General features: G+C 44.8%; 1 protein-coding gene across 5 annotated transcripts in view; it reads left to right on the top strand.

Annotated features, from left to right (window-relative positions):
• The window catches only part of HYOU1 (hypoxia up-regulated 1), a 33,039-nt gene extending 15,174 nt beyond the window's left edge, over positions 1 to 17,865 (top strand). For 4 of the 5 annotated variants that reach the window (XM_032785892.2, XM_032785893.2, XM_032785896.2 and 1 more), the window contains exons 14-25: positions 237 to 375; positions 504 to 564; positions 2,582 to 2,664; positions 3,251 to 3,451; positions 4,532 to 4,728; positions 5,973 to 6,060; positions 6,626 to 6,748; positions 7,170 to 7,303; positions 7,874 to 7,958; positions 8,434 to 8,686; positions 9,744 to 9,827; positions 14,002 to 17,865. In XM_032785892.2, the coding sequence (XP_032641783.1) occupies positions 237 to 375; positions 504 to 564; positions 2,582 to 2,664; positions 3,251 to 3,451; positions 4,532 to 4,728; positions 5,973 to 6,060; positions 6,626 to 6,748; positions 7,170 to 7,303; positions 7,874 to 7,958; positions 8,434 to 8,686; positions 9,744 to 9,827; positions 14,002 to 14,063 (1,510 nt within the window). In that variant the 3' untranslated portion in view covers positions 14,064 to 17,865. The remainder of the gene's footprint in view (positions 1 to 236; positions 376 to 503; positions 565 to 2,581; positions 2,665 to 3,250; positions 3,452 to 4,531; positions 4,729 to 5,972; positions 6,061 to 6,625; positions 6,749 to 7,169; positions 7,304 to 7,873; positions 7,959 to 8,433; positions 8,687 to 9,743; positions 9,828 to 14,001) is intronic. The other variant, XM_075073565.1, reaches the window with a different exon arrangement.
• Positions 17,866 to 18,015: the final 150 nt, after the last annotated feature.

Below are 18,015 nucleotides of genomic sequence, written 5' to 3'. Positions count from 1 at the left end.
AACCAGTATGAATAACACCAGAAACGGCAACCTGCTCAGTGTCTGAAATTTGGCTGAAGCTCAGAAGTGATTGGCCCCAGTGGGTCAGAGCTGGGAATAGAACCCCAGAACATTGGAGTGGACTGGGGACAATGCTGAAGTAAAGTGGGGGAAGAGAGATGGCTTCCCACCTTGCTGCTTAGGCTTCTTCAGTTGGTATCTGTTCATTCTCTCAGTGTTGCCTTGGTTCCCCCCAGAGCCTTTGGGTCCTTAAATCTCACCACTGTGAAGCTGAGAGGAGTTGGGGATAGTTTCAGGAAGCACTCGGATTATGAGTCCAAAGGCATCAAAGCTCACTTCAATATGGATGAGAGCGGAGTGCTTAGCCTTGACCAGGTAAGTGCCAGCCAGCTAGTGCCATCTATGTTCCCTTCCCTTCCTCGCACAGTCTCCCTACCCTATCCCTACAGGTGCTGCTGAGAGACCTTTTTTTAAATATAGTATCTCATTGTCTCTGCTTCCAGGTTGAATCTGTGTTTGAAACTGTAGTGGAGGACAAGCCAGAGGAGGAGTCAACGTTAACAAGTAAATACACTGTACTGTTCATATTTTGAATTCAGACCAGCTGTTGCTTTGAATTCATAATAACTCTTAGTTAACCACACCACGTTCCTCTGAAAGAGACAGGTCCTGTGGCTAGGGACAAGTGACCAATTAAGTGACATACTCTGACACTCCCCACAGGTATCCAGGGTTGTGAGGCACTTCACAATTACTTGCCCTTAGTGTGAAATGGTCTTACCTATGCCTGTTGTAACTTAGCTTCCTGAAACCAACAACCTTTGGCAACACAAGCACTGCCTGCCATGCCTCCGCAGACCTCATCCTCTGTGTAGATTAGCTCTAGGCACCCACCGAGTCGTCAGAGCATTCCCTGTGGTGCCCAGCCATTAACCATTGGCCGCTCACAGAAATTATCCAGTTTGCTATTTCTGAGGGAATAGAATAAACACAGCTTGGGTATTACAACTCAGGATCAGGTCCTTCGTCACATCATAGCACAGAGATATATTTATAATGAAAACAATCATAAGTTGTTGAAAGCTGAGATTGAAGAAATAGAATAATGGAAACAGAAATGTTTACATGTAAAACAAAAGCTATAACACTCTTGGTAGAGCCTAAACGTAACTTTAACAAGCTGCTTAACTTGTCTAAAGTAGTTCCTCACCTGAAGCAATTTCTCAGTGTCTCCAGTCAACCCGACTGAGATTCCTCTATCATTAATGCAAAAAGCACTGTTTTTTGCTTTCTCGCTGAAGGATAATGGTATCTTTTTCCTTATATCACACCAAAAATCCATTGTTTGTCCCCTGAGTCAGGACTACCCCTGGGGCTTATTCCCTGGTGTGCTGACTTCATATCTCATGTTAATTTTATATGCCAACAGACCTTCCATTGTGTTGGCTCACGGTGTTTAATGAACATTTGAACTGAGGCAGACAGGTGCATATACTCCTTTCTGTCTTGCAAAAACCTGTCTGTCAAACTTAGTTTCAGACTTGAAAATGTATATTTTTCAGCATATATATGCATAACTCCTTACATAGCTTCAGTGCATATGTTTTGCCATTACATTATGTAAATGACTAGTAAGATTCTGGCTTTCATTTAAGATCTTACATGACATTCTGTATAGATAAATACTACAAAAGCAGTATGCTAGGTGTAGTGAGTTTGACAAGCCTGATGGGATTTGTTAAAGAATAGTGAATTCTTTTGGCACTTAGGAATCCTTAGGGTCACAAGTACCTGCCTATTAATCTTAGCAGATCCAAAATAACTAACGGCCCTGAGCATGTGCTGCTAGTTGAGAGGACAAGTCTCCCTGAAAGTGTCAGGCACGCTCTTAAGGTGCCTGTCAGCACAGTAACCAGGTATGCACTACGTGCGTGAGAAACACCAGGGAGCTGCATTTTCACCTCCCTCAGTGAAGGCGTGTATTTAGAAGGAAACAAATCCCTTTCCTTTGTCTTGAGAGAAGCAGTGGAAATCTTGTGCATCTGGTGCTTCAGCACTCTCCCTTCTCATTGGTTGGTCCATGATGCCACTGACGGGAAGCTTTCCATTGTCCTGCTTTCAGGGCAAATGCAGAGACTTACTGCTGGTTTGCAGGAAGGAGGGGTGAGAGTGCACATGGGTGGAGGTCTCCTAGGGCAGTGAACAGTGGAAAACTCTAATCACCGTTTGGAGAGGCAGATTCCAGGCTACACTTTTGCAGAGATGAGGGCCCAGTACTTTGTATACAGGGGGATGTGCAGGAAGGGAAGGGGAGCTAGCAGTGGTAGTGCAAGAGTTGTTACAGCAAATATTGTCAGGACCCCAGGCTGCCCCTGGATTACTGTTGGACCTTGGAGAGGCACTTAGACAGAATTCATGATTTTAAAGTCAAGAACATGTATTTTGCACTGATGAGTTACCAAACCTCTGACTGATGCATGTCACTCCTTCCTCCTGTTGCTGCTCTTCCTCCTCCCACACTGTTCTCAGACTGCTTCAAAAACTGACATTCTGAGTTTTGTTTTTTTTCTCTCTCCTGCAGAACTTGGAAACACAATCTCTAGCCTGTTTGGAGGAGGAGGTCCTACACTGGAAATGGGAGAGAACCTGACAGAGACTGTTCAGGTGAGGTGCTGGCTTTGATGGGGAGGTGGGACCCAGACTGGGTTCAGTCCTGTCTGCAAAATAGAGGAGGCAGTAGTTAAATACGAACCAAATCAGAGTGACAGGCAGGACATCAAGATTAAAAACTACACAATGTAGAAATTTGTATCTGTCTCAAAGTCTAACAGGGTGTTAAAAATAAACATACAGCCCTTCTGGTGGCAATCCCTTTGGCAAGTGCTGCCAAGGCTGTTTCTCTGGTGAAGCCTCTTCGTCATTCCAGTCCCCTTTCTGGATCCTCTCTGGGTAGTGCTGTGTAGGCTACAATCTCCTGCATCTCATCATTGTAGGCTCTGGCAGGTTCTCTTGCTACACAGACCACTTGGACCTGGCTGCTCTTGCGTTGTTGCCAACAGGATTCTCAGTTTGTTTTCCCAGGCATAGAAAAGAGTTGTGGTTCCAAGGTGATATGGTGACTTTCCTAAAGTCTTCATGTAGCCTCTGTGCCACGTTCAACACCAAGCTTCCAGTATGAGCCTGCTCTGTGTGACACACATGCATGGTATTTCCATATAAAAACTGTGGCATTTTCCTCCCTGCTGCCCAGGAGGAAGAGGAGAGCCAGGCAGAAGCAGGAAAAGAAGATCAGGGGGAGAAACAGGACCAGAAGGAGGGAGAAGGAACAGTGAGTGAGGAACAGGGAGAAGAGAAGCAGCAGCCATCTCCAATGCAGGATAAAACAGAAACTATCCCTCCAGAAGCAGAGAGACAGGAGGAAAAGGAGGAAGGAGAAAAAACAGCATCTCAGGTGAGCAGCTGACTCTGCAAAGGAAGACTCCCTAAAATGGTGACACTGTGCTGTTGTACCTCAGGACTGGAATCTGACTGGAAATAATGGAGGAGGGAGTGAGAGATTCTACCCCATGTGTGCAGGCTGAGTACCACAACTTTGTTCCTGCTCACTATCTCTGAAAATAAACCCTTAACTGACAGGCCACTGCTCCTTAGGTGTAGAAATGGGGAGTGACCTTCACTCAGGGTCTGAAGCTGAGTGTTCGGAGACTCCTTGCGCCAAAGTTCACTTGAGCTGAGTTGTAGTTTTCCCTGCAGAGAACCTTTTCCCTTGACATTGCCTCATCCTCAGAAAGATGTGTTCAGCATTGCTTCCCATTGCCCTTCAGATTCATATCAATCCACTCTCTCCTTCCAAGGCCGCTTTATATTTGTTCCTCATCCTGCTGTGTGGTACCTACAGTGCCATTCTGAGCTGGTAAGTGCAAAGCTGTTGTGTGCAGAAGTCCATGAGAGGCAGTCATGCACTGTTCTGAATAGAAATGGGCCCTGCCGTTTGCAGTACGGGACTGGGAGCTGAGACTCCTGGGTTCTGTTATGAAATCCCCATGTAATCTTGGGCATTCGGTTAACTTTTGTTCCTTGGCTTCCGTATCTGGGAAGCACTAAGGCCTTCCCTTAACAGTGGAAAAAAGGTTTTTGTTTTTTTTTAATTATTATTCCAATTTACTACCAGGAAGTAAAATCCTAGAGAAGATAGGACAGTTTGTAATTCTCACACAAGCAAGCAGGTAGAGTTAAAGAAAAACCAGACGCCTTGTCTTCTCTAGGGTTTTAGCACTATTTAACTAACTAGAGTTAAGAATACACCTTTTTCATAGCGGAAACAAGGTCTCTCAGCCTGTGAAGCATTAAGGCACTGCAGACCTGCAAATTGTTTTTACAGATGTAGAACACTAGCTTATTTACTTAACCCTGGGAGCTCAAATCCACCTTATCAGGTTCTTGTGTGCCGCTCTTCAAAATATTTGTTGCAAGTGAGATGGTACTGCAAATCGATGTTTTTATTTATCCTGGAGTTGCTTCTCTGACACAGGATCCCAAAGAAAAGGAAGAATCCGGGAAAGAGGAAGAAGTGTCCAAAAGTCCTGGTGACAGCACAGCCACCAAAATGGAAGAGAAGAAACTCAAAGTCCCAAAGAAGCAGAAACTCGTGGATGAGATTAGTGTGGAGTTGGATGTCCGTGATGTTCTTGACCTGCTGGAGGAGGAGTTGAAGAGCTCAGTGAAGAAGTAAGTTTGAGGGGGGCATGCTGAAGTGAAGGGAGTAGGCTATGGGAGCAGACTGGGCTGGGGCACAGGGAGCAGACTGGGCTGGGGCACAGGGACCAGAGTGAGCAACAGATTCTAAGGTGCATGCATGTCTTATTGAGTTCAGGTCATGTGCAGAGATGACACCACCTTTTCCCATTCCCAGAATGAATCTGACTGTAGTAAACATTGCAAGACTTTGCTCACCCCCACTGCCTGTATTGACCCTTCTCTTGTCACCATTCTTCTTTCAGCAGCCCTTTCAAACAAACTAGGGGTAAATGTCCCAAAGGTGGCAAGGCCAGAAACTCTGTATGGCAAAGGGAGGAACTGGGATATATGTGCACAAGAAAAGGGTCAGTTCTGAGACTAGAAGATGACAAGAGCTGGAAGTGGAGACAGCGCTGGCTCTGTGTGTGTTGGATGGAAGGTTAGACCTGCAGTGAGCGGCTGGGAATCCCAGATAGTCTCTCTATGCCCAGTGAAGTGGGGGAAGCTCAGCCTGGCCAGTTAACATCGCTGTAGCCAATAACTTTAATCTTTCCCATCTTCGACTCTAGTCTTGTGAGCTCCTGTGGAGTGGCACCCCGGCTGCGTGAGACATTACTTAAAGATCTGTCCCTGTTGTATTTGTAACCATGCTAGTGACGACAGTGTTTACATGGTCTCCTCACCCCCCCTTGGTGATCACAGTAGTCAAGCCATGCTATCAGTGCCCAGTGAGTCTAACACAGTTCTTGAGTGGGAGGAGAATAAACAGTGTTCTGAGCAGTACTATAACTGTTCTCTCTCTCTCGCCATACTTTTCATTGATGTGTTTCAGTGTGTAGCCAATGAAAACTTGGGATATGTGTGAGGAAAGGTGGGTTGCCCTAATATGTGCAGGTAACAATAGTGTGGATGGATTTTTAGGGGAGGCCTTTGTTTTAAAGGGGGTTAGGGAGAAAGTTTTAGCCAGTCAGTACTTCAAGGAGAAACATCCTGAGCACTGTGAATCTGAACATTGAAACTGGAAGAGATCTCTCCTGACTTTCCACTTTTTGGATTTGACCCTAAGACATCTAAGTGTATCCTGTAACTGGCCTGGCCTGGATGCTGATGGGTTAGTTAATGGTGTCTGAGTGACAGGTACTGCTGCCTACAGAGATCCCTGTCTGCAAAGAGAACATCACCCCCTCTTACAGGTGCTGATATTTTTGCTTATTTCTGGCCTCCTTGCACTTTAGACTCCAGGATCTGACAGTCAGAGACTTAGAGAAGCAGGAGAGGGAAAAGTCAGCCAATAGCCTGGAGGCATTCATCTTTGAGACCCAGGTAAGACGGATGAAAAGGGTCGAATGCTTATGAAAAGCAGGTGGGAGAAGTTGTATAGTGTCAGGGCTGAGCTGGATGCAGAGCATTGTATCTGTTTCAAGGTGGAGAGCACTTGCTTTGAGGAGTTCATCTGTCGTCATTTTGAATGTTCCCTGTCTCACATGGCTTTGGGAGGCTTCAAGACAAATGGGACCAGATTAGGGCTTAGGCAGCATACTAAATCAAATCTCTGCCTGCATAAAAGCTTTGTATATGCTGTCCCTTCCTCTGCCTGTCTCAGCATCACCATGCTCTATCTGGAAAGAGAGTCCAATTAGCGAGGGCAGGAGGAAAGCTCTTATTCTACGTGTGAGGACTTGTCAGCTTTCCCATCCCACTCGCAGCTGACTGAAGGAGCAGGAGGACAAATTTGGGGATTGAACTTGCACTCATTAGCACGGAGCAGCCCAGGAATCCTACAGTTGGTTGCAGCTGCCTTCTGTCAGGGGGTTGAGAGAGATGCCTTTGCTGTCGGTGCCTTCTCATTAGTCAGCAGTTAAGCTGAAGCAACCTTTACTCTTCTCAGGACAAGCTTTACCAGGAGGAATATCAGTTTGTCTCAACAGAGGAGCAGAGAGGGGAAATCTCAAGAAAACTGAGTGAAGCTTCCAACTGGATGGAGGAGGAGGGCTACAGAGCCACGACTAAGGTACTGCTGCATGGAAGTAGGTTGTCAGTTTGCATTGAATTGCCAGTAGGTGGCAAACAGACCTAGGCTTCCTTGGTTTCCTTGATGTCCCCAAGTCAGGAAAGGTGAGCTTTGATGTGCTCTGGGACTTGGAAACCCTTTTGTTCATTTGCCCAGCACTGAATTGCACAAGAACTAGCTCTTCCCATCCCTGTTGCTTCAACCTCTTGGAGCACATAAAGCAGTTAACTTCCCATTCTCTATATACAGTGTCTAGTGCAGCAACTCCTGTTAGCGTACAGGACTTGTGCATTTGATGGGCACAGCAGGCAAAACTCTTGCAGCTCAAGCTTCTGGGATTCACCATACTTCTGGGATTAAAGGTTTGGAGCAGTTTTAGATGTCTGATCAAATTCTGTTTCTGTCTGTCTTACGCTTGCAGGAACTGAAAGAGAAGCTGTCTGAGCTGAAGAAACTCTGCAGGAGCCTTTTCTTCCGTGTGGAAGAAAGAAGGAAATGGCCAGACCGCCTGAATGCCCTCGAAAATCTCCTCAATCACTCCAACATCTTCCTCAAGTAAGAGGGAGACCCTGAGAAGATCTGAAGTTGTGGGTGGTGCAAAAAAGTGCTGCATGTGTTTGATCCACTACTTAAAATGGAATCTGGCCTGCTAGCCGCTAAACCCATAGAGGGAACAAGGCTGGTATGTGGCTTCTTCTAGAGCCTGAGAGGAATTTTAGGGAGTGTGTTAATAGAAACGCTGAAAGCCCGTATAGTACTCCTCAGAACAAAGAGTATGAAATCCCATGCATACTACAAAGTGCACCCATTCTCAGGAGGGTAAGGACTGTCTCTCCACCCCCATACAGCCATCCTAGCAAACCCACTCGTGGGCCAATCCCGTGGTAAATTTTGGTCCCTGCTAAATGTGATTTGGGAATGGAATACAAAACCCCCAATCACCTGAAATACCTGGGTCTTCTAGTGTTTACTTCCCTTGGACAGAAGTTCATGTATATGTGGAAAGCAGTAAGGTTCAAAAACATGAGTCAGTTTGTGCAATGACTCACAGAAATTTCAAATATCATTGATGCAAATGTTAACCCTGAACAACAATTGGAGCAAAAATAATTTTTTGCCTTTCAGGGGAGCACGAATGATTCCAGAGGCTGATCAGATATTCACAGAGGTGGAACTGAGTACCCTAGAGAAAGCAATCAATGAAACTGTGGTAAGTAAAGGGGCTGGGGAGCCCATTCAGGATGTGTTGTTGGATAATGTGATCCATGCCACGGCTAATGGGTTTACTTTCACTTGGGAATAGGGAGCAAAGGATGTACAGCCTCTCCTCATATTAGGAAAACCTTTCTCTGTTTTAATACTCCCTGCTACCAAACTTGATTGCATATTTCTTTGGAAAAACGTAGCGACTGGAGATACAGCTGGTTCATGTGCAATACGGGAGGCTAGTGCCTTCCTGGTAATTAGTATTTGTACGGTTTTAAGAGCAGCCAATGGCACTCCTGTTCTCTGGCCTTGTAGAACTAAGAGGCTGGAGGATGTTGGGATGGAAGCCTTGTTGACCACAGGCAATTAGAATGCCCAGGTGCTGTGTCTGGAATTGTGTGTTTAAAAGCAGTAACTCATCTAACCAGGAAGTAGCAGCATATTCATGGGGAGAGATTGACCCTGGGCTTTCCTTGCAGACTTGGAAAAACGAGACACTGGCAGAACAGAATAAACTTCCTCCCACTGAGAAGCCCACCCTGCTGTCCAAGGACATAGAGCTGAAGATAGCAGCCCTGGATAGGGAGGTGCAGTATCTACTGAACAAGGCAAAGTTTGCAAAACCCAGACCCAAGAAGGAAAAGAATACCACAAAAACGGATTCAGGCAAGAATGCCACAGCTCCCCCCGACAGCGAGAAGATTATCCCTCCCAAGGAGGAGAAAGGAGAAGGTGAGGCACACTCAGGACAGGCAGGTGCTCCTGTGAGCATCTGATATTATAGAACCACCAGGTGTAATGTTTTCTCAAAGCTGTCTGCACTGAGGAAAAGGAGATTGTAATGAGAGACATCTTTGATAAAAATGGAAAAGCTGCTGATCCTCCGAATCAGGGAATTACTGGAGAAAGCTTGGTGCACTATAGCATGCTCCAAGTGTTACTTCTGTATCTTCTTCCATTGACATTTGTTTGACCAGGTGTCCAGGTTTTACAAAGCTCATGGGAGGGAAAGCGTCTGCCTCTGTGGCTTAAATAGAGCCTGGAGAAGAGACCACCTCCAGCATCAGTTTGGTCTCTGCTCCCCACTAAGAGGCACAGCCCTTCTAAGAGGTGACACCTTGCTCTGGATACCTGCTGATTTCAGAGATTTCCTAGGTCACATCATTAGGGATGCTAGGATTTACAGCTCTCCCATCTCTCAAGGTAAATGAGGTCTTGAGTGCCCAGTCCCTTTATAAAGATCAAACCACTCTTGTCTGTGGACAAAGCTCCTCTATGCTAGGCCTGGTTCCTTTAGCAGGATATCTTAGTCAGGCTCCAGCCCGTGGGATGGCTTTCCTGCACAACTCTCAGGCTTCAGGCTGGGCCTTATCTTCTTCCAGTGGCTGTTGGCAAGCTCAGAACAGCACCCCCACGCACTATTTTGACTGCTCCAGAGTTGCCTCTGGCTCCCCTTGATCCCTGCTGAATTCTTCCCTTATGGCTTGCTGCCTGATGCTTCCTCTGCTTTGCTGGAGTACTTCTGTGTTTTCTCAAAGTGCTCCTATTGACTACCCTTACTGACCATTCCGTTGGCTTTCCTAGGATCAATTATGAGAAATTAATAATCTTCTAGTGATGGGCTGCAATTGGTTCACTTGCAATCCACATTGGCAAACTTTTTTTTTTTTTTTTTTTCCTGTCCAGTGTTTGATCTGTACATTTGATCTTCTATACCAGAGCTAGGGAAGGTGTTGGGTTTGACACACTTGTATGACCACTTGTTGCACATCTCTCCCCCACAATACAGATAAACGTGAAGATGTCAGTCCAGTCAGGGAACCTCCCATAATCGAGGAAGCAACACTAGGTGATCAGTCTGGACCGGACACAGGTAGGGATTCATTTGTGTAAGGAAATGGAACTTGGTGACCATGGATGTCTGTAGCCCACAGTTTGCAAATCTCTCTCCATTTCTGTTTCCCTGCAAATGAACCACGGGGTGAGAAGGAGCCTCTGGCTGCTGGGAAAGTGTCAGTGAATCGAAGTTTACAACTGAGAGGGCCAGCTACAGAAAAATGTTTGGGATGGAATGGTAGCTGTGGCCCCTTTAACACTAATGCTAGAACTGAGGAAGGGGAACTGGTGGTAACCCTGTTCACTTGCAATATAGACCCATCTGAAGGGGTCACTAACTGATTTAAAGCCCCGAACTGTCATCTTAGGGCTATTATGAAGACATGGTTACATCTGCTTTAGAACTTTTGGCGTGTTCCAGCCACTGTTGGAAATGGGACATGGGTTTGATTTGATGTGGCAATTATGTATTTAAAGAATCCTGATTGATTGAGGTTGCAGAGAAAAAAAAAACATCCTGATGTGTAGAAAGAATACTAAATATGTCAGACCAGCTTGGCTTAACCGTGAAATCCTTGCTGATCTTAAACGCAAAAAAGAAGCTTACAAGAAGTGGAAGATTGGACAAATGACCAGGGAGGAGTATAAAAATATTGCTCAGGCATGCAGGAGTGAAATCAGGAAGGCCAAATCACACTTGGGGTTGCAGCTAGCAAGAGATGTTAAGAGTAACAAGAAGGGCTTTCTTCAGGTATGTTAGCAACAAGAAGAAAGTTAAGGAAAGTGTTGGGCCCTTTACTGAATGAGGGAGGCAATCTAGTAACAGAGGATGTGGAAAAAGCGAATGCACTCAATACTTTTTTTGTCTCTCTCCATGAACAAGGTCAGCTCCCAGACTGCTGCACTAGACAGCACAGTATGGGGAGGAGGTGACTAGCCCTCTGTGGAAAAAGAAGTGGTTTGGAACTATTTAGAAAAACTGGACGAGCACAAGTCCATGGGGCCGGGTGCTAAAGGAGTTGGCTGATGTGATTGCAGAGCCATTGGCCATTATCTTTGAAAACTCACGGCGATCGGGAGAGGTCCCGGATAACTGGAAAAAGGCTAATGTACAGTCAAACCTCGCAATAACGTGCCCTGCCATAATGCGAAATCGCATATAACGCAATCACAGGTTGCCTCCTGTTTAAGGTATAATACAGTATGGTACTATACCAATGATCCCCAACACCAGGGCAGGGGGAGAAGCTGCAGCCCCGCACCTGCTGGGGACAGAGAACTCCCAGGGCTGCGGGCACTGGTGCTCTCTGTCCCCGGCAGGCATGGGGCCACAGCTTCTCTCCGGCTTCAAGAGGAGCCGCGGCTCCCCGCCTTCCAGGGATAGAGAACTCGGGGGCTGCAGGTGCCGGTGCTCTCTGTCCCTGGCAGGCGCGGGGCAGCGGCTTCTCTCTGGCTTCAAGAGTAGCCGCGGCTCCCTGCCTGCCGGGGACAGAGAGAACCGGCGTCCGCAGCCCTGGAGTTCTCTGTCCCCGGCAGGCGGAGAACCATGGCTCCTCTCCCCTGCTAGGCACTAGGCAGCGCACATCAGTGCACCGCGTTGGGGACCACTGACAAACCCCGCTATACTGCGACCCTGCATTTAGCGCGATTGAAGTTCTTGAACCCCAAACATCGCATTGTAGCGGGATTTCACTGTAGTTCCCATCTTTAAAAAAGGGAAGGAGGAGGATCCGGGGAGCTATAGGCCAGTCAGCCTCACTTCAGTCCCTGGAAAAATCATGGAGCAGGAATCAATTCTAAAGCACTTAGAGGAGAGGAAAGTGATCAGGAACAGTCAGCATGGATTCACTAAGGGCAAGTCATGCCTGACTAATCTAATTGCCTTCTATGATGAGATAACTGGCTCTGTGGATGAGCGGAAAACAGTGGATGTATTATTCCTTGACTTTAGCAAAGCTTTTGATAAATGGTTTCCCACAGTATTCTTGCCAGCAAGTTAAAGAATTATGGGCTGGATGAATGGACTGTAAGGTTTATAGAAAGCTGGCTAGATTGTCAGGCTCAACAGGTCGTGATCAATGGCTCCATGTCTAGTTGGCAGCCAGTTTCAAGCAGTCAGTTCTGGGGCCGGTTTTGTTCAATATCTTCATTAATGATCTGGTTTGCCTAAAGCTGGTTGCACTGGGCCCTGGTCTCCACAGTTACCTCTGCCAGCAAGTTAAAGTATAATGGGCTGGATTGAATGGACTGTATTAAGGTAGATGGAACAGCTGCTAGATCAATTGGCAGTCAACATTCAGCTAGTGATCAATGGCTCCATGTCTCAGTTGGCAGCCAGTATCAAGCAGTCATGCCCCAAGGGTCAGTTTTGTTCAATATCTTCATTAATGATCTGTCGAGTCGAGGGTGGTGAGCTGCAACTCTCAGCAAGTTTGCAGATGACACTAAACTGGGAGGAGTGGTAGCCTACACTGAAGGGTAGGGGATAGGATAAGCAGAGGGACTAGACAAATTAGAGGATTGGGCCAAAAAGAAACCTGATGAGGTTCAACAAGGACAAATGCCAGAGTCCTGCACTTAGGATGGAAGAATCCCATTGCACAGCTACAGAACTAGGACCAAATGGCTAGGTTAAGCAGTTCTGCAGAAAACGACCTAGGGGTTACAGTGGGATGAGAAGCTGGATATGAGTCAACAGCAATCCCTTGTTGCCAAGAAGGCTAATGGCATTTGGGCTGTATAAGTAGGGATCACCAGCAGATGGAGGGATAAGGATCATTCCCTTCTATTCACATTGGTGAGGCCATTTGGAGTATGTCAGTTTGGGCCCCACACTACAAGAAGAATGTGGAAAAATTGAAGAGTCCAGCAGAGGGCAAACAAAATGATTAGGGGCTGGAAGCACATGACTTATGAGGAGAGGCTGAGGGAACTGGGATTATTTAGTCTGCAGAAAAGAAAAGATGAGGGAGCGGTTTGATAGCTGCTTTCAACTACCTGAAAGGGGGTTCCAAAGAGGATGGATCTAGAACTATTCCAGATACAAGAATATGTTGCTCAGCTATAGTTGCATCACTTTCCCGGAGTCTTCCACAGATATATTTACAGGCTAGAGAAAGGGGATTGAATTAGATCCCTAGGAGGGTTGTGAAGCACTGGAATTTGTTACCTAGGGAGGTGGTGGATTCTCCTTCCTTAGAGGTTTTTAAGGTCAGGCTGGACAAAGCCCTGGCTGGGATGATTTAGTTGGGAATTGGTCCTGCTTTGAGCAGGGGGTTGGACTAGATACCACCTGAGGTCCCTTCCAACCCTGATATTCTATGTTCCTGTGCAGTGAGGCTGAAGGACACTATAGTACCTAACTCCGGGACTATTATAGCGGTAGTGTGTCCCTGGAAGGATCAAAACCATACTCCTACAACCTAACCCATTGAAATGTTCTCTTGACAGTTTTTGCATTCCAGTGGAAAGTTCTAGGGGATTTTTAAAGCAATTGTTCCCTGCAGCATTTGGAAGTCAAACACTGCAGTCCTGTGCTAGTGTGTGAAAACCTGCAAGTGACCATAAACAAGGAAATACAGTTTCATTATCCAAACTGAATTAAATGTATACTTTAAGCAAATAGTGTAGAGTGTAACAAGTAAATTAAACTCTTAGAAATTGTTCAGCTTGAATGATCAACGGATTGTCTGTAACATGGAAAGGCAATGTATTTTCCAAAAGCAACTTTTAACCTGACAGTGTGACTCTAAATAATATGGATGTGGCAAGATATGTGGCCATTCCGGTTTACCCCCTCCTTAAGGTCTCCTTTTTAACCCACGCAGCATGGGTGAATCTCTACCTCACCTTGGTATGTCCGCAACTTGCTATTTTTGTTCCTGTCCTCACCAGTGTCACCACCTATCAAATAGAATTTTTGGGCTAATCAAGGGCCTGATTTTGCAAACACTTAAACGTATGAGTAAAGCCACTTATGTGCATCAGTGTTTTAAGAATCAGGCGTTTGTAGCTACTACAAGTGGCATGATTAGACACCATCTAATACTACTGCCCAAGCATACCTCCACAACTCTACAATCCCGTTCTGAGTGTGTTGAAGTATTTTAATGTTTATATTACCACAGCATCCAAAAAAAACACATTGTACAGCATGCCTGTCACTTTATAATCATAATTTCACTTTATTTTTGTTTCTGTTTATTACGTAGAACCTGAGAGTGAGAAGAAGCCAGAAGCTAGAGAAGAGAGCAGGACGAATGATGAATTATAACATCCCTTGAAATTTCTTCTACCATCACATCTATTTATTTAACAGGTTTTTTTTATAATGGATCCATTTAGTTTCATGTTAAATGGAACATGACAAACAGGCTGACAACAAAATGCAATAGAGATGTACATTTTTTTTCTCTTTTCTCCTGGGAATTTCACTGTTAATTTTAGTGAGTGAGTTTTGTTTTTTTGTCTTTGTCTTTTCATGTGTTTAAAGATGACCATGTGCTCACTGAAGACTCTGAGTTCCAGTACAGTCCAATTGAAGTCACCAGAAGTGGCTTTTGTTTTTGTAAATTAAAACAGTGAAAAAAGCCTGTAAGATTTAGGAAATAATTTGGCACGAACACTCTGGGCCATGCCCATCTGGTGAGGATGAAGGTGTTCAAGTATCCCAGAAACATGTCACGGAGTTCTTTGCAAGAGGTACTGAATGAGGGAAACAGGATGCTCTGGCCAACAGGAAGTATATTTCACTTCTCCATGCATCAAAATGAGAATAGAATTTGGTGGGAAGGGACACCATGCCTTAGGATGAGGATTTCTGTTCGTTTTTCATTAGACTAGTGCTGCTAAAGCCATCTCTTTGCACTTAGTTCTGTGTCAGGCAGAATTTAGCATCAGGGAACAGGGACCTAAAGGAAGATGTTGGGATTTTAGTTCAAAGTTTAAATATAAAATAAAAGGACCATAAATTGCTATTTGGAACACTAGAAATATGAAAGAGTATTTGATGGTGAATCTCTGACTGCAACCAGAACAGCAAATGGGAATAGGGTTTTAGATGAGGCAGCACAGAATGATGAAAACTGGAAAATCTATTCTTGTTAACCGTCTCCCCCAGTGTCTTGTGAAATCAGACTGACTTTGCTGTGAAACCTCTTGTCTTCAGTGATGGTCTCATATCTTTTTGGAAACATTCATGCTGCTAAAACACATCAGTGAGATCCTGACCTACTTCATATGCAAGCCCTTGTGAATGTGCATCTTACATTGGTCTCCATTGGCCCATTCAACCAAAATAAAAAAATAATCTTCCTGACATTCTCTTTAAAATGCTTTTGTCTGGTTTGGAAATTAGTTTAGGGAATTCCTTAAACTTTCTCTGACTTATTTACATTACAGTTCAGAGCTCTAGTCCCTCCCAACACTACCCAGCAGCTATATGTTTTTGAAGATCACAGTGCTATCAGTGAATCAGTCAGGGTGCTTTTCTCAGTACTACTGCTTTTCCAAGCCCAAACAGAACTTCCACTAACCATTCAGATTTGTGGATTTTTAGTGTAGCTTTTCCTCTCTTATGGCGCAATCTCTCACTCAAGAGCAGATAAGCAGAGAAAACACATTGTCTCAAGGGTTTTGCACCCCACTGCTGGTGTTGCAAATCAGCGTGAACAGGCTTCCTCCTGAGTCTTGTCTCATGCATCTAGACAGCACGAAGTACAGATAACTGGACCTTCCAATGCTCCCTGCCCAGGGCCACTCTCAGGATGAACTCTGTTCTTATAAGTAAACTCATTTGCACAATTAAATTTGGTTTTGCTGTCTTCTGAAGTCTTATTTTCCTCTACTGTAACCAAATTCCTCCTCCTCCCTAATCAACCCACGCTCCTCTCAAAAGCTAGGACCCACTTCTCTTTTCTTAGAGGGACTGCAATTTTCCCATCCTCCTACCTTGAACTGTGTCATACTGCTCTTCTATCCAGGAGAGGTTTCTCTGCCGTCACCAATACCATCTTTCACAGCATCTACACAGCAAGCTACTGAGTGGAAACAAAAATCTTCCAACTTCTTGGCGCACCAGAGAGCGAGCCCAGAAACTTCTCCATAATACATCTGTGGAGTTCAGACACCACGAGACAGCCTTTTAGCCTATCCCTTCCATCTCTGATCACGTACTCCCTTGACTCCCAGTAACATGCTGCATTCAGTTCCATCTCATAACATTGAGTCAAACTGCACTGGCTCCCTGAGAATGTCACTGCAGACAGGAGACTGCTGCAGTGGGAAGTTTAACTTAATTATCTAAGTTGGTTAATAGCACTTGAATACTGAAGTTTTCCTTTCAAAAAGCAGAAGGGCAATCATGCTGGAGTTGAAATAAGTATACCTAGGGTGTGGTTATGGATGTTTGTGGCCCTTCTGTGGTCCTTGCATCAAAAGACATCAAATCTTCCTTTGGATGAAATCTCATCCCATCAAGCTGCATATATAATGACCTCTGCAGTCTGATCCTTGGTAGCAGGCTTCTAGTCTCATTAATGTTGGCCCTCAATGGTAGTGGTAGGGAAGTTTTGTGGATACTGTTCTGAATTGCTGGAAGTCCATCTGTATTAGTGTTGTCTGCAAATGTCTTCTGACAGTCTTTCACCCTGTGCCTGGAGTCAGCCCTTTGTAACAGGGATGAATAAACTAATAACTGCTCTGGATGCTCATTACAACATAATACTATTTTTCCCTTGGCATTGCATTTCCCTGTTGTTTCTCAACTGTTTACATTTGTGTGGTGATTGTCAAAAATGCCTCTTGTTTGTAAAGACAGTAGCTGAGCTTTCCGCTTCTGCCATTGAGTATGATGGCCCAAGAATAGGTTAAATTCACCTTTTGGGGGCTAGGGAGTGGAGCTGTAGTGGGATTTGCAGAACATTTTAGAAGTTGGTTATGATCTGACTTTAGCTGCAGGATTCATGATGCTCTGCCCGCAGCAGTGTATACTCAGTGATGGGGGATAACAGCAGGGTAGTTACAGTATGGAAGACTAATCTGACGGAATTGTGCCTTTTGGGTGAACAGATGACAGTATGGGCCACAAAAGGTCATGTTCTTCCCTCAGATACACGTTTGCCTGAGAAGAATGTGACTTTCTGTGGTAGAGCTTGTTGGCCCATCTTCTAACCCTGACTTTCTAAGAACAGTTAAAAACAGAAACATCAAGTGAAGTAAAAACTGATGGATTCACGTGCTCAGTGCTGAAGTTCTTATAAAGTTAAATCTCCTGTGGAGTGTCGCATGTATAGGCTGCAAGATCAGAAAGCTTATCTGGATGGGAGAAAAGACAGTTTAGAAAAAACCATTTTTAATTAGAAATTTATCTCATCACCATCTTCCTCCTCCACTAGAATTGTACACACTATAGACGTGATTAAGGCAGCAATTTTTTGCATGCTTGGTCTTGTCTTTGTTAAATTGTGTGGTTTATTGATTGAAATTCTTAGATGTGCAGAATTGAAAAGATTAAACACAAACAACAAGCCAGTTAGTTTTGCAAATCTCAGTGTTGACCAGAATGTGCATTCTACTGTGACTCTTGAAAAACCAGCCTGAATCACATGCAAAGTTTTAAATATTCAACATTCCTGGAAACTTTTTTTAAGGTGTTCCCCTCCTCAAAGGTGGGGTGGCTGGCCTTAGCCCTGATTCCTCTCTTATGGCAGTGAAGATTGTCTCTCCTTTTTCACCTTCACTGGTGTGAACTACCTAAAACAGAACCAAGCCCAACCCAGCTGATATTTTGGGTTCATATCAAGTACTGCTACACCACACCCCCATCGGTTCAAAGATTTGCAGCGTTGTGTATGTATGGAATTTTTTTATTTTTCTTTGCCACGTTGGTGGACACTCAGCCCTAAAGTCCTAATTCTTTTCCTTTCTATTAGCATTTCAGGTACTTGTTTGTACTGAAGTTTTGGTCAGTTAACTTTTTTTTTCCACATGGGAGGGAAGGGGCAAACTAATTCCGTCGAAATGTACTTGCTCCATTGTTGTTAAATGGTTTCAATAAACTTGCTTTTCTACAATCATCTCTTTACATCTCTTAAGCCGAAAACAGTATGAACTCTGGGTATACCATTTTAATCCATATTGCCAATTGCTGTCTGTTGGAAATCTTGGCACTGCCTTTGATTTGGTACTGAACTTCTAAGCTCTAGCACAGTGAGCCATACTGCCAG

The sequence above is a fragment of the Chelonoidis abingdonii genome, chromosome 18 (assembly GCF_003597395.2).
Source record: "Chelonoidis abingdonii isolate Lonesome George chromosome 18, CheloAbing_2.0, whole genome shotgun sequence".
Classification (NCBI taxonomy): Eukaryota; Metazoa; Chordata; order Testudines; family Testudinidae; genus Chelonoidis; species Chelonoidis abingdonii.
The sequence above is the reverse complement of the archived record's forward strand: the minus strand, read 5'-3'. Positions and strand labels throughout refer to the sequence as shown.